At 42.2% G+C, this 11,901-nt stretch overlaps 1 protein-coding gene across 4 annotated transcripts in view; it reads right to left on the reverse strand.

The window, feature by feature from the left end:
• Positions 1-10,195, reverse strand: part of TERF1 (telomeric repeat binding factor 1) — a 31,283-nt gene extending 21,088 nt beyond the window's left edge. For all 4 annotated transcript variants that reach the window (XR_012491918.2, XM_074319299.2, XM_019725959.3 and 1 more), the window contains exons 1-3: positions 9,869-10,195; positions 6,029-6,124; positions 925-1,046 (exon numbers count right to left, since the gene is read on the reverse strand). Coding sequence is in view for 3 of the 4 variants with exons in the window: in XM_074319299.2 (XP_074175400.1) it covers positions 925-1,046; positions 6,029-6,124; positions 9,869-10,172 (522 nt within the window). In the remaining variant the exon portion in view is untranslated. The remainder of the gene's footprint in view (positions 1-924; positions 1,047-6,028; positions 6,125-9,868) is intronic.
• Positions 10,196-11,901: the final 1,706 nt, after the last annotated feature.

Consider the following 11,901-nt stretch of genomic DNA (forward strand, 5'->3'; position numbering starts at 1 on the left):
TGTAAAAGGATAGAAATAAAAGTACCTGTTTTCATAGGGTTGTAGTGAGGATTAGAGTTACATATGCAAGTGCTTAGAATAGTACATACTTGGCAAATAGTAAGCAATATATTACATGTTTGCTATGCATTTAATGGTAACCCACGCTTTATACTGTAATAGTATATCATCAAAGGCCTGCTTCCTCTAGAAGCTCCCCTCCCCCAGATGCGGGTAACATAAATCTCTTTGCTGTAGGTTGAAATTCTTAAAAGCAACAGTCATTTTTCTGCCCATTCTCTTCAGGTCTTAATTCTACTGGACAGTCACTATGCTACCAATAATTCTTGGGCAGGTAGGATGCCACCTGGATGTTCTCTCCTACCCAACTGTAAAAAAAATTTTTTTTAAGTAAGGAAAAGTGTATTTATCTAACAAAATCCCTAGTATGTGCTTTGCCTGTTAGCAAAATATATTTTCCCTGCTATTATTATATCTTTGAATGGTTTTTTTGGCTTCTCGCTCTTTAATAGGCTACTCCTAAAATTCTCTCTACATACTTAAAACTTTACATTTTCTTAATCACAAATATCCATTTATTTGGTATCAAATATTCAAATATGTTTATATTTATAATCTTTAAATAAACATTGGGAGAGCACAAACCACGAATCTTTGAAAGTTGCTTGGTGATCTTTAAATTGATGAGGCATATTTTCTGAAGTGGGGACAATAACACTTTGGTAGCAAACATTAAGTCCCAGCTCTCAGAGCTCATGTCAAGATTATACACCAAAGGTCCAATTTCTAAAGAGAATGATTATATTAAACTGTACTCTTGGGTTTAGTGCCCAACTTTCATTAAGTGGCTCTTAATTTCTTTAGATGCTATATTTTTATTTTCTAGCAAAACAGGTAATTATAAACACAAAGTAACACTCATACCTGAATTTTAATTAAATTCTGTATTTCTTCATGAAGTTTGTCATGTTCCTTTTCAAGCGAAGCCCAAATTATCAGGGCTGATTCCAAGGGTGTAATTCGGTCATCAGTTTCAAACTGAAAATCTTTTAAAACCAGAACAAAAATAAATTAGAAAGCTAAGTTGAACATCACTTTGTCAATTTTTAAAAATTCATTTCTTTGAATATTTACTGAGTGTGTACTACCTGTCAAGCACTGCTCCTGTATATACCAGGTCAGGGAAGTGATTTGATTTTTCAAGTTAATTGCCTTATTAAAATCAACTTTAACAATGGAAAAGCTAGGTAAGTTTATAAAACTTACTTTTCTTTACTAAAATATTACTTTTAAGAGCTAAAATAAACTATATTTTACATAAGGAGTCACGGTAACAGAATTCTTAAATGGCTCATAAGTCTAACTGCATTATAAAAAAACCTCTGGAACATAAAATCAGTTTATTTTGAATTTGATTTCAGCACATGCTACTTGAAATCCCTGTTATATATTTTGTGGATATCTGACACAGGATCTTTCAAGAAGTTATTTTTCTACCAACGTTCTTCCAATCACCCAGGCTTAAAACCCGAGGACTCATTGTTTCACTACTTCCCCTTTCTCATCACCGTATCCGAGTTGTTGCAAAACACTGTACACTGGTTTAAAAAACTTGATTTTGGAGTTTCTCCTGGACTCCATCATGTATTACCTGTGTGGTGTTGAAAAAGTTACTTCATTTTTCTTTTCCTCACCTACAAAATGGTGAAAATAAATTCTATCTCATAGGATTTGTGTGACTATTTAATTAGATAGTATTTTTACTGCTTTTAAACTTTCCTAAAATAGAATTTTTACCAGGTTATCCTGATCAAAGACTCACAGTGGCTGGTAGCTACATAACAAATTAAATACAAACATCTCAATCTGAAATTCAGAACCTTCACCATGTATGTCTTACATCTATAATCTATTAATTCATCCATTCAATATATATTGAGCACTCACTATGTGTAGGCACTCGCCTAAAAACTGAGAATATCTCAGTGAATAAGACAAACTCCATTCTTAGGATGCTCACATGCTAATGACAGAGACAGGTAATAAACAAATTAACACATAATTTAACTTCAGAGTAATAAGAGCTAGTAAGAAAATAAAGGGTACTACAGGAGGAATCAAACTGATGGGGGAATTAGGAAAGGCCTCTCTGAGGAAGTGACAGTGGGCCCGGATCAGCATAATGTGAGGCAGAAGTGGCAGTCACTTCAAGATCTACAGAGAAAACATTCCAGAGGGAATGAACAGCAAGCACCAAGGTCCTGAGTAGGAGTTTGGTGTTCAGAAAGACAGAAAGGAGGTCAGGCGGCTAAAGCAGTGGGCAAGTGGGACGCCTGCCATCAGAGATGACGGAGGAGGGAAGGAAATGCCTGTTTGGGAACTCTGACTGGACAAGGAACAGGGCTTGCTGGGGGCCTGGATGTGGAATGTGAGGGGAAAAAAAGGACTCCCAGGCTTTACTAACTGGATAAATGGTGCTGCCCCCATGGACAGGAGAAGCCTGGGAGAGGAGCAAGTTTTGGGAGTCAAGCATGGAAATCAAGTTCTACTATCCAGGTAAACTATTGTGGCCAAATAACTCGGATGTTTCGTCTTGTCTAGACTACCATTTCCACATTCTGAGGGAACCCATCAAGCCTAAGAGGTTTAGAGCAAACTCTGCCTCCGTCTTGAATTCCTTCCTTACTCTAACTAAGTGACCAGGAAATTTCTTTTCCTTAAATCTCTTGTATCACTATTCCTATCTTCGCTGTGCCTCGCAGTATCTTCTGCGTATACTTACCTCAACAATCCCTTAGCTTTCCAGTGTCTTGAAGGCAGAAACTCTCTTACTCTACTACGCATAATGATATTTCAATTTCTGAGGCAGGAGTTATTTAGTGTATTCCTCCCAATCCCTACAGTTCCCGGTACACTAGCAGTTCCATAGCAACTATGTAACAAACATACTTAAGAGAATGTCCTTTTTTTTTCCTTTTAAAAACTAGAGGGAGCTTGCAATTTAATATTAGCTGTTTCAACGATTTCTACTTTATTTCTTGTTGATTTCTCCAAAGTGTTTCTCCAACATTTTAGATATAAAAATATATTCATTCACAGACCAAGTCTCTATAGTCCAGGCTCTGTGTCAGGCTTAGGACACAAACACGAAGAAGAAAACGTTTCTGCACTTCCATGTGGAACTTCCATGCGAGCTACGAAGGAAGTCAAGTAGACAAACCAACGTGAGTGGTCCTTTACTAGAATTACGTTCTATGCCAATGGTTCTCAACCCTAGCTTTATGTCAGAATCATCTGAGGAGCTTTTGCAAAATACACATGCCTAGGCGTACCCCCCAGAGATCAATTTAATTAGTACAGAGCAGAGGCCATGCACCTTTGTTTTCTGGGAACTCTCTAGAAAGACCAGTGTACCTGAGGAACAGAGGATTAGCTCTCAGAAGGGATACCAGAAAAGAATCCTCCGTGAAGGAGAAGTCGTCCGGATGGGACATTACGAGTAAACAGAAGATAAGCAAGTGAAGGGGACGAGGATGGCAAGAACACTTCAGGAAGATGGAGAAGATAAGGCAGAGGCCTACGAAAGACATTCACACTCATAGTTAACACTCACTGAGGCCCTACTAAGTGTCAGGCACTGTGCTAACTGCTTCACATGCAGGAGGCCTTTAGCCACACAATTTCTTTAAAAAAGTACACAGTATCATCGATCTTGTTTGATAAAGGAGGATCTGTGATCTAGAAAGGTGGCAGCTCGCAAGTGGCAGAAACGGACACCAGAACCCTTAAGCACTACTTGCTTGTCTCCAAAGGCACATTTCCGGAGAGACAGGATGGCTGGTGGCTAGGGCGCCTGCTGTGAGGCCGTGAAATGAAAATGCCAAGGCAGATGGCCCCGTCCTTCTTCACTTCACATCTGCTTTCCTTCTTTTCAACCTGCATTTCAGTACTCCTCTTTCCTAACAAGTCTTGACTGACATTATCGAACTCTTCTCTCTAATCTGCCTTCCTTATAACTGAGATGCAGAAAAAAATGTACGTGTACATGTTAGATCTTAACTTCAAAAACTTTACTGTGTAGACCCTCCCTTTCAGGGAGGAGGCAGGATACTGCAGCGGGCCAGCACTCCCACGACCACCGGAAAAAAACTGGACAAATTGTAAAACCACGTTGCTATAGACACGGGGTAGCTGTGCGAGCACCAAGAATGAGACGAAGTACAATTCGAGCCCTGAGGTGAGCTGATGATGTTTTCTTCCCTGAGTTCGTTTACACTGAGGGGCCAGTATACTCCAGGCAGGGAGATTTCGCTGGGGTAAGAGAAACGAGAAAAGCTTCTGGTGGGTTCCTTGGGGCTGCTGGGTGGATTGGAAACTAGAGGAACTGAAAACACAGGTTTTTCCCACAGGACGTTTGCTGAGTTCTGGGGCAGTGCAGGAAATTGTGGTGGAAAGGCAGGGAAATCGCCCTGAGTTGTACAGATCTTAAGGGATAAAAATCCCATGAAAGAAGGAGCCTGCCATAAACAAACATTTCTCCTTCAAGGCATTTACCATATTTAAAGCTATGTGGGGCAGGAGACTAGGGCACATATGGTAGCCCCTAGCCATATGTAATTATTGAGCAGTTAAAATGCGGCTAGTCCAAACTGAGATGTGTTTTAAGTATAAAGTACACACCAGATTTCAAAGACTTACTGCAAAAAAAAGAAAAGGTAAAATATTAACATGTTTTATACTGATATGTTGGTGCATGTTTTAGAAATACTGGGTTAAATAAGATAGTGCTAAAATTGATTCCACCTATTTCTTTCTACTTAATGTAACTATTACAATTCTCCATTACATATGAGGCTCACATTATATTTCTATCAGGCAATGCTGCTGCAGAGCAACCACAAAAAAAATGCGAAAGGGTACATACACTGAAAATCCAATATATAAATTAAAATGAAATTCTAAATGCTTTCTCGCTTGAGTCCATTATGGTGAAATATATTGATTCTTGGTAACTGACCTTGGCCTATTACATCCAAGATACACCCAAAACAGGATCCTGGTGAATTTCAAGATTAAGGATGCAGGATACTAACACAGGCCAGCACCTTCCCTCCAAAAAAAGATGTTCCCACCCCTTTATTGGTGGAACGAAGATACACTGAACAACTGCTGTATGTGAAGCATTAGAATATGCTGTCATGTTGAACTATAAAGCCACTCTGTTCATAACCCTGTTACCTCACGGTCTATGTGGTCAGGGATACTCCTGTTGTTTTCCTCAGCCCCTTTTCTTCAGCCCAGACCTGCCTATAATTCTGTCCCCCACATCTACTCTGCTCTAGTCCTAGCCACCTATGGTCCTGGTACCAACTCGAGACCCAACCTCACCCCCGGCACAAAGCATGCTACCTGAGCCAGAGCTAGACTGCTGAGGGCCAAGGTAATCATTCGCATCAAAAGGTCCTTTAAGTGACCATGTGGTAACACCAGCCATTACTGACCAACTGAATCAGGCTTGCCCGTTACAATCTAAAATGAGCTACGGGGAGAAGGGAGGTAATACAGCAATAAATCACACTCCCGTATACAAGTAAGTACTGAAATCAAGTTCAAGTAAGAGGTTTCAACTACCATAGCTGCCAGTAAAAAAGGAGTGACTGCAAAGTTACCATAGCAACTTAAAGTACAATCTGCAAGGTAAAGCCCACGAAGCGGGGCACCCCAAAAACGGCATCAGAACCACCTGGGAACTTATCAGAAACGTAACTCCTGGGCCCTCGCCCATCCTACTGCATCAGAAACTCATGGAGGGGAGTTTTTTAAAAACAAATTCTCCAGTAACTCTGAAGCAGGTTAAAGTTTGAGAACCACTGCTCTAAGATAGGGACTACATTTCTTTTACTTCCTTTAGATGTGCTTGTGCAAACTCTCAAAAACAAATGACAGCTCCCATCTGTTTTCTTCTCACTGTCTTACCTTTAGACATAGACTGAAATATTTCCAATATAAGATAAAAACTCATATTTACCAAGGGTTTTTCCTGCTGCAATTCTTGTCAAAAACTGACATATTTGTACAGTTTGCAATTGATAAGCTGTTAGACTGGATAATCCATGAATAATAGCTGAAAAAGAAAAAAAGTAAATTTTATTTAAACATAGGAAAAAACCTTGACCCCACAGTGCCAGTGTGGTTTTTTTGAGAAAATAGGTTATAAACATCACACAAAAATTATCATAAGTTTAGAGCTGTATATTTTTATTTCTAGACAATTTTTAAAAAAATCTGAAAAATAGCAATGAACACTTGCAAAATAAAACCGATGTTTCACATGTAGAATAAATATTTAAAACTACTTTCACAGGTAGCACTCTAAACTAACGAAAAGAGAGACAGCCAATCTGTAAAGTGAGTCAAATCATTATCTGGAAGCTTATTTTATACCTTAAAACTAATATTATAGGAAATACTTCACATTATTTTCGTCACGGTTTCATTTAACTGAGAGTCTGTTTACAAAGATTTATTATAAAAACATATTAATGTTAATCTCACAAATATTTGAATGCCCACCCAGATGTTACGCCAGGCATTGACTGTATACAATGGTGAGTAAACCATGGTCCTGGACCTCAGAGAGTTTCTTACCATGTAGCCATGAAACACAAAAATGACTGAACAACTAAAGTAAAAAGGGAGAGAAAACCTAAGAAGACAAGTATAGAATGCTATGGAAACATAACAAACAATGTTACCGTGTGTTTCAGTAGCTAGTTGGAGGGAGGACATAGCAGGGAAGGCCTCTCTGAAGAAACGTTTCAAGACCAGAAGGTACCACTAGCCTTATATATCACACTCCGCCCAGGGCTGGCTTGGTGTAAATAAAGAGGTTAAATTAACTAGCAAACCAAAACGCAGTCCTGCAGCCACTAAGCAGGTAAGACAAATAAACACATTTATTTGTACTTATTTCCTTAATTCTCAAATGCCATCGTCTTATACTATACTAGCAATTATCTGGGCTAATTATAGCCATCATATAATTAATAGGATTCAAGAACAGCATAAAATGTAAACACAATTCATTCAGTACTTACTGAACATCTCCTGCTAGCCAATATTAGGGATTGATAACTGAATGATGGGAGAGCCAGTCCCTGCCCTTGCCAATAGTTTTAGTCTAAGAAGGCACAAAATGAAGAAAGTTATGCAAGTGACTCATTAAAATTTTAGTAAGTGCCACAATGGGTAAGTATAGCACAGGCGCAAAGTAAAAGAAAGACCTAATCTATTCTAGGGAAGAAAGGCAGACCCTTCTATATTCACTTCCCTCCACATTCCATCTAGTCAATAATGCAGTAACTACAGATATGCTATACACCACTGCCCTTTTGTTCTTTCTACCTGCGAGGCAAAGAAACAAAACAAAACAAGGAAAACCTACTCAGGCTGCACCTGGCTATCTGCTCTTTCCATCTCTGTAACCAAACACTGCCGACAGCAAAGCACTAGGCAGGATCTAATGACCAGCAACAATAGCCAACTACATTTAAGCATATATATATATATATATATATATATATATATATATATATATATATATATATATGTACATAATATCAGAAAGTATTCTTTATACCATTGGTTTTTACTAGTGGTTTTCAACAGGGGGTGATTTCGTCTCTTAGGGGACACTGAGCAGTATCTGGAGACATTTTTGATTGTCAAGGGGGGGAAGAGGGTGCTACTGGCACCTAGTGGCTGAGGTCAGGGACGCTGCTGAACATCCTACAACGCCCAGGAGAACCCGCATCCCCACTCTCCTCCACCCTCAGGCATACACAGAACAAAGAACTATGAGGTGCAAAAGTCAGCAGTGCTGAGGTTGAGAAACTTTGCTTTATACACACCAGTTCATTTGCTTCTCTCAACAGCCCTACGAGGTAAATACTATTATCACTATTTTACCGATGAGGAAACTGCGGTACCAAGAGGGTAAGCAACTTGCTTCAGGTCGTACAGCTGTATAGCAGCAGGGCCAGGAATCAAATCCAGATCATTCACTCTGGAGTCTATGCTCCTAATACCCCGCACTGCTTCCCATGGTACGAGACAGGTTAGGAATAACAGTCTGGAAAAGGAATTATCTAAGATAAGGAACACCAGTCTGGGAAAGGCATTATCTATGGGAGGTGTGAGAACAATTCTGAGTTGGAATGAAAGAGCTAAGAATTTTCTAGAAGGCATCAAGAGTCGTGTATTTTTACAATATTGAAAAGCGTAGTGAATAAAATTCTATAAAAGGTAAAAGGGAGTCCTTTCCGTCAAGATGGGAACACAGAGACAAAAGATAAAACTATGTTCGCGGTTTGCATGTCTCCCATGGATTAGCAGTGCAACTGGAAACACAGTTGACCCTCTCTGGGTTTCTGTACCCCGACCTTCAAATAATGGAGGTGGCCTAGATTATTTCTCAGGTCTTGAGCTAGAACCTTGAAAAGGGTTTTTACTTTTTTCATAAACAGGATTTGTTAGAAGTTTTTAAATTTACAAAATTATTATGAAGATGGTTTGCCTATTAACATCTTACATTACTATGGTATATGTTAAACAAATGAACCAATATTGATACATTAACTGAAATCCACGCTTTAGTCAGAATTCCTTCGTTAGTACCATGTCCTTTTTCTGCTGCAGGATCCCATCCATCCAGAGGACCACATGACAATTAGTCATCCGATTTTCCCTTTGGATGACCTTGACAGTTTGGAGGTGTTTTGTAAAATGCACCTCTACTGGGACGTGTCTGGTGTTTCTTTCTCATGATTAGACTAGAGTCATGGGATCTGGGGAGGAAGACCATAAAGGTCCATTTTCACCGTAGGTATCAAGTGGACACACTACCACCTGTCACGGTTGAGGCTGACTGTGATCACCTAGGTGAGGCAGAGTCTGTCAGTTTCCCTCCTGTAAAGTTACCCTTTGCCCCCTTTCCGTACTGGACTCTTCAGAAAACAGTCACTCGTGCACAGCCCACACTTAGGAATGGGGGGTCCTGCTTCACCTCCTTGAGGACAGAGCAGATGCACAGATTACTTGAAATTCTGCACGGCAGCTTTGGCTCTTCTCTCAGTTATTTAATTATTCTACCGTTTACCTTTCTAATCAATGCTAATGAACCCTGGCTCTAGTGTTATCTGTGATACAGTTAGCGGAAAGGTTCCTGAATTGGAAGATAAGCATGGGTCTGGGACACCCCCTTAAAAGGGGTTCAAAGCCATCACTACTTTAGGATGTTTAACCAGTTCACTGCTCTATAAACTAAGATGATTTGCCTAACTCGTGGGGTTTGCTGTGAAGATGAAATGTGTCAATATGGCTTTCTTAAGTGTTTAACCCTCTATTAAATACTACCTTGGGGGTGCATCCAGCTGCCATAAGGTGCGTGCGGATTCTGAAATAAACACCAGAGCATCTTTGTGTTGTTCACAAAGCCAGGCTACTCTTCTCTACAGATCTCTGTCTTTCTCCGTCACTTACAGGCTGTCTCCTCACAGTCACTTTTATTCTGCAGCCGACAGTACCGAGCAAGTAGGGCAGACGAGGTTTCAATGGCTCCCAAGCTAAGAGAAAACACCGACGCCTACGTCACTCGGAGACCATCGTGACTGCGGACTAAATGCCATCACACGAAGACCTGAGTCGAAAGAAACAACAACTACAGGCGCCAAAGGAGACGAACGGAATCGGACACTGGGTCGAGCCAACGCTCCACCTGAGCCGCCTTCCCTCCGCAGCCGCTCCCCTCCCCCGACCCACCTGGGGGCCGGCGCTTCAGGCCGCCCGCCCCGGCGCGCCCAGCACTTACCCTCCGCGCTGTCGCGGGTCCGGCGGAAGTCCTCCGAGCGGCCGTCGCGGAAGGCCCGGCAAAGAGAGAGGCAGAGGAAATCGAGCATCCAGCCGGCAGCGACCTCCTCGGCCTCCGCCACCAGGCCCCGGTCCTCCTCGTCCTCGGGGGCCCCCAGCTCAACCTGGCACTCCAGCAGCTCCTGGCACTCGAACTGCTCCTGATTAGCCCTCGCCGTCTCTGACAGCCCTTTCTCGGAGGGGCCAGCATCCTCCCCGTCAGCCTGCCCCCGCGGGCTCGGCGCCTCCGCGGAGTCCTCCGCCATGTTCAACCACCCGCGCTGGTTTTGCCACTTGGAGCACCGAGCGCCGATTGGCTCGGGCCGGAGGGTGGGGGCGGTGCTTCGACGGGGCTCTTCCGCCGGGAAACCACCAATCACACTGCCAGGATGGGCGAGCGGCTCGAGCCCGGCTTCTGATTGGTCGAGACTTGCTCACTCCTCGGAATGTTGAATTTCCCTCCACTCTAGGGCGGGACTTTGTTGGTAAACTAGTAACTCCAGCCTGCGCGGGGAGACAGGGCGGAGAGGGGACCGCTTTATCCTAGTGCGAAACTGCAACAATGACTAGAACAACAACACGGTTAGTTAAAATGAAAAGCATTTACCCGCAGTGTACTTCGAAAAGAGATAGGTGATTAGAACTTGTCACCATTAGTCCAGCTTAACGCTTTAGGCCCTAAGAGTCACCTAACACAGTTACTGTGCAATCACTAACCAAAACTTAACAACGGACTTAAATCCATGCGTCTCCAACCTTAACGTGCATCCGAACCAGTCCCGGCGCTTGTTAAAACACAAGTTGCCGGGCCCCTCCCGAGCTTCAGTTCCGTGGGTCTGCATTGGGGTTCTTGAATTTGCAAGTCTGATCAGTTCCCAGGTGATGCTGGAGCTGCTCCTTTGGAGACCGCATTTTGGGAATCACTGTTCTCGAAAGAGCATATTACTATGGAAATGAATTTCAATCAGATTCTGAAACAGACTACAGAATGCATTTCAGTAAAATCTGGATGCAATTAGTAAACATTCTGTGATGGGGAAATTTTTTTTTGCGCCTGAGATCCACAATTGCTACAGTTATCTTTAGTTACAGGGCTGTTAAGAGGGGAGAGATTTGATTTTTAAAAAAATTTTCTTTCTTTCCTTTTTTTGGGGTGGGGTGGGTGGTGGTGGTGGTGGTGGTGATCCTAAGAGCACATTGTGAAAGCAAAGACTGAAGTTTTGGAAATGCAAATGTAACTTCCTATCACATGTACTTTCTAACCATCAGAACTTTCCCACAATGAAGTATTGACAGGTAATTATTTCTCACCATTAGGATCGTTGATGTAAAGGCTGGGTGACCCCTGGAAAAAGATACTGTGGAAAGATTCTGCTAGGGAGTGAATTGTGTCCCACCCCAATTCATTTGTTGAAGTCCCAATCTTCAGACTGTGTTTGTAGACAGGGCGGATAAGGCGGTAATTAAGGTTAAGTGAGGTCATAAGGGTGGGGCCCTGATCTGATAGGGTTAGTGTCCTTATAAAAAGAGACATTAGAAAACTTGCTATCCCCCCCCCCCCCCCCCCAAACATTCCAGGTGAGGACACAGTGAAAGGCGGCCATCTGCAAGCCAGGAAGAGAGTTTACCGGGAACCAAATCAGCCAGCACCTTGATCTTGGACTTCCCACCCTGCAAAGCTGTGAGAAAATAAATTTCTGTTGTTTAAGCTGCCCAGGCTGTATTTTGTAGGGCCGCTCAAGCTAACTAATACAGATTCCCATAAAGCCTAGGTGACTTTTCCCATGCCGTTGCCATTCCTAAGGCTGTTTTTGCCTTGGACTACTTCTTAAGGAACACTTTGAAACCCTTCAGTTCCTTAAATTCTTATGCCTCTACCTGAAACCAGGTGCTCTATTTCCTTTTCTCCCCAGGGGAGCAGACACCAGCCAGAGTTCACTTTCCTTGCTGCTGTTTCTTAGGCCTGGAGGTCCACCTCCCCTTTCTCTCTGCTAA

The sequence above is a fragment of the Rhinolophus sinicus genome, chromosome 7 (assembly GCF_057876585.1).
Source record: "Rhinolophus sinicus isolate RSI-liver-muscle chromosome 7, RSI-T2T, whole genome shotgun sequence".
Taxonomy (NCBI): Eukaryota; Metazoa; Chordata; class Mammalia; order Chiroptera; family Rhinolophidae; genus Rhinolophus; species Rhinolophus sinicus.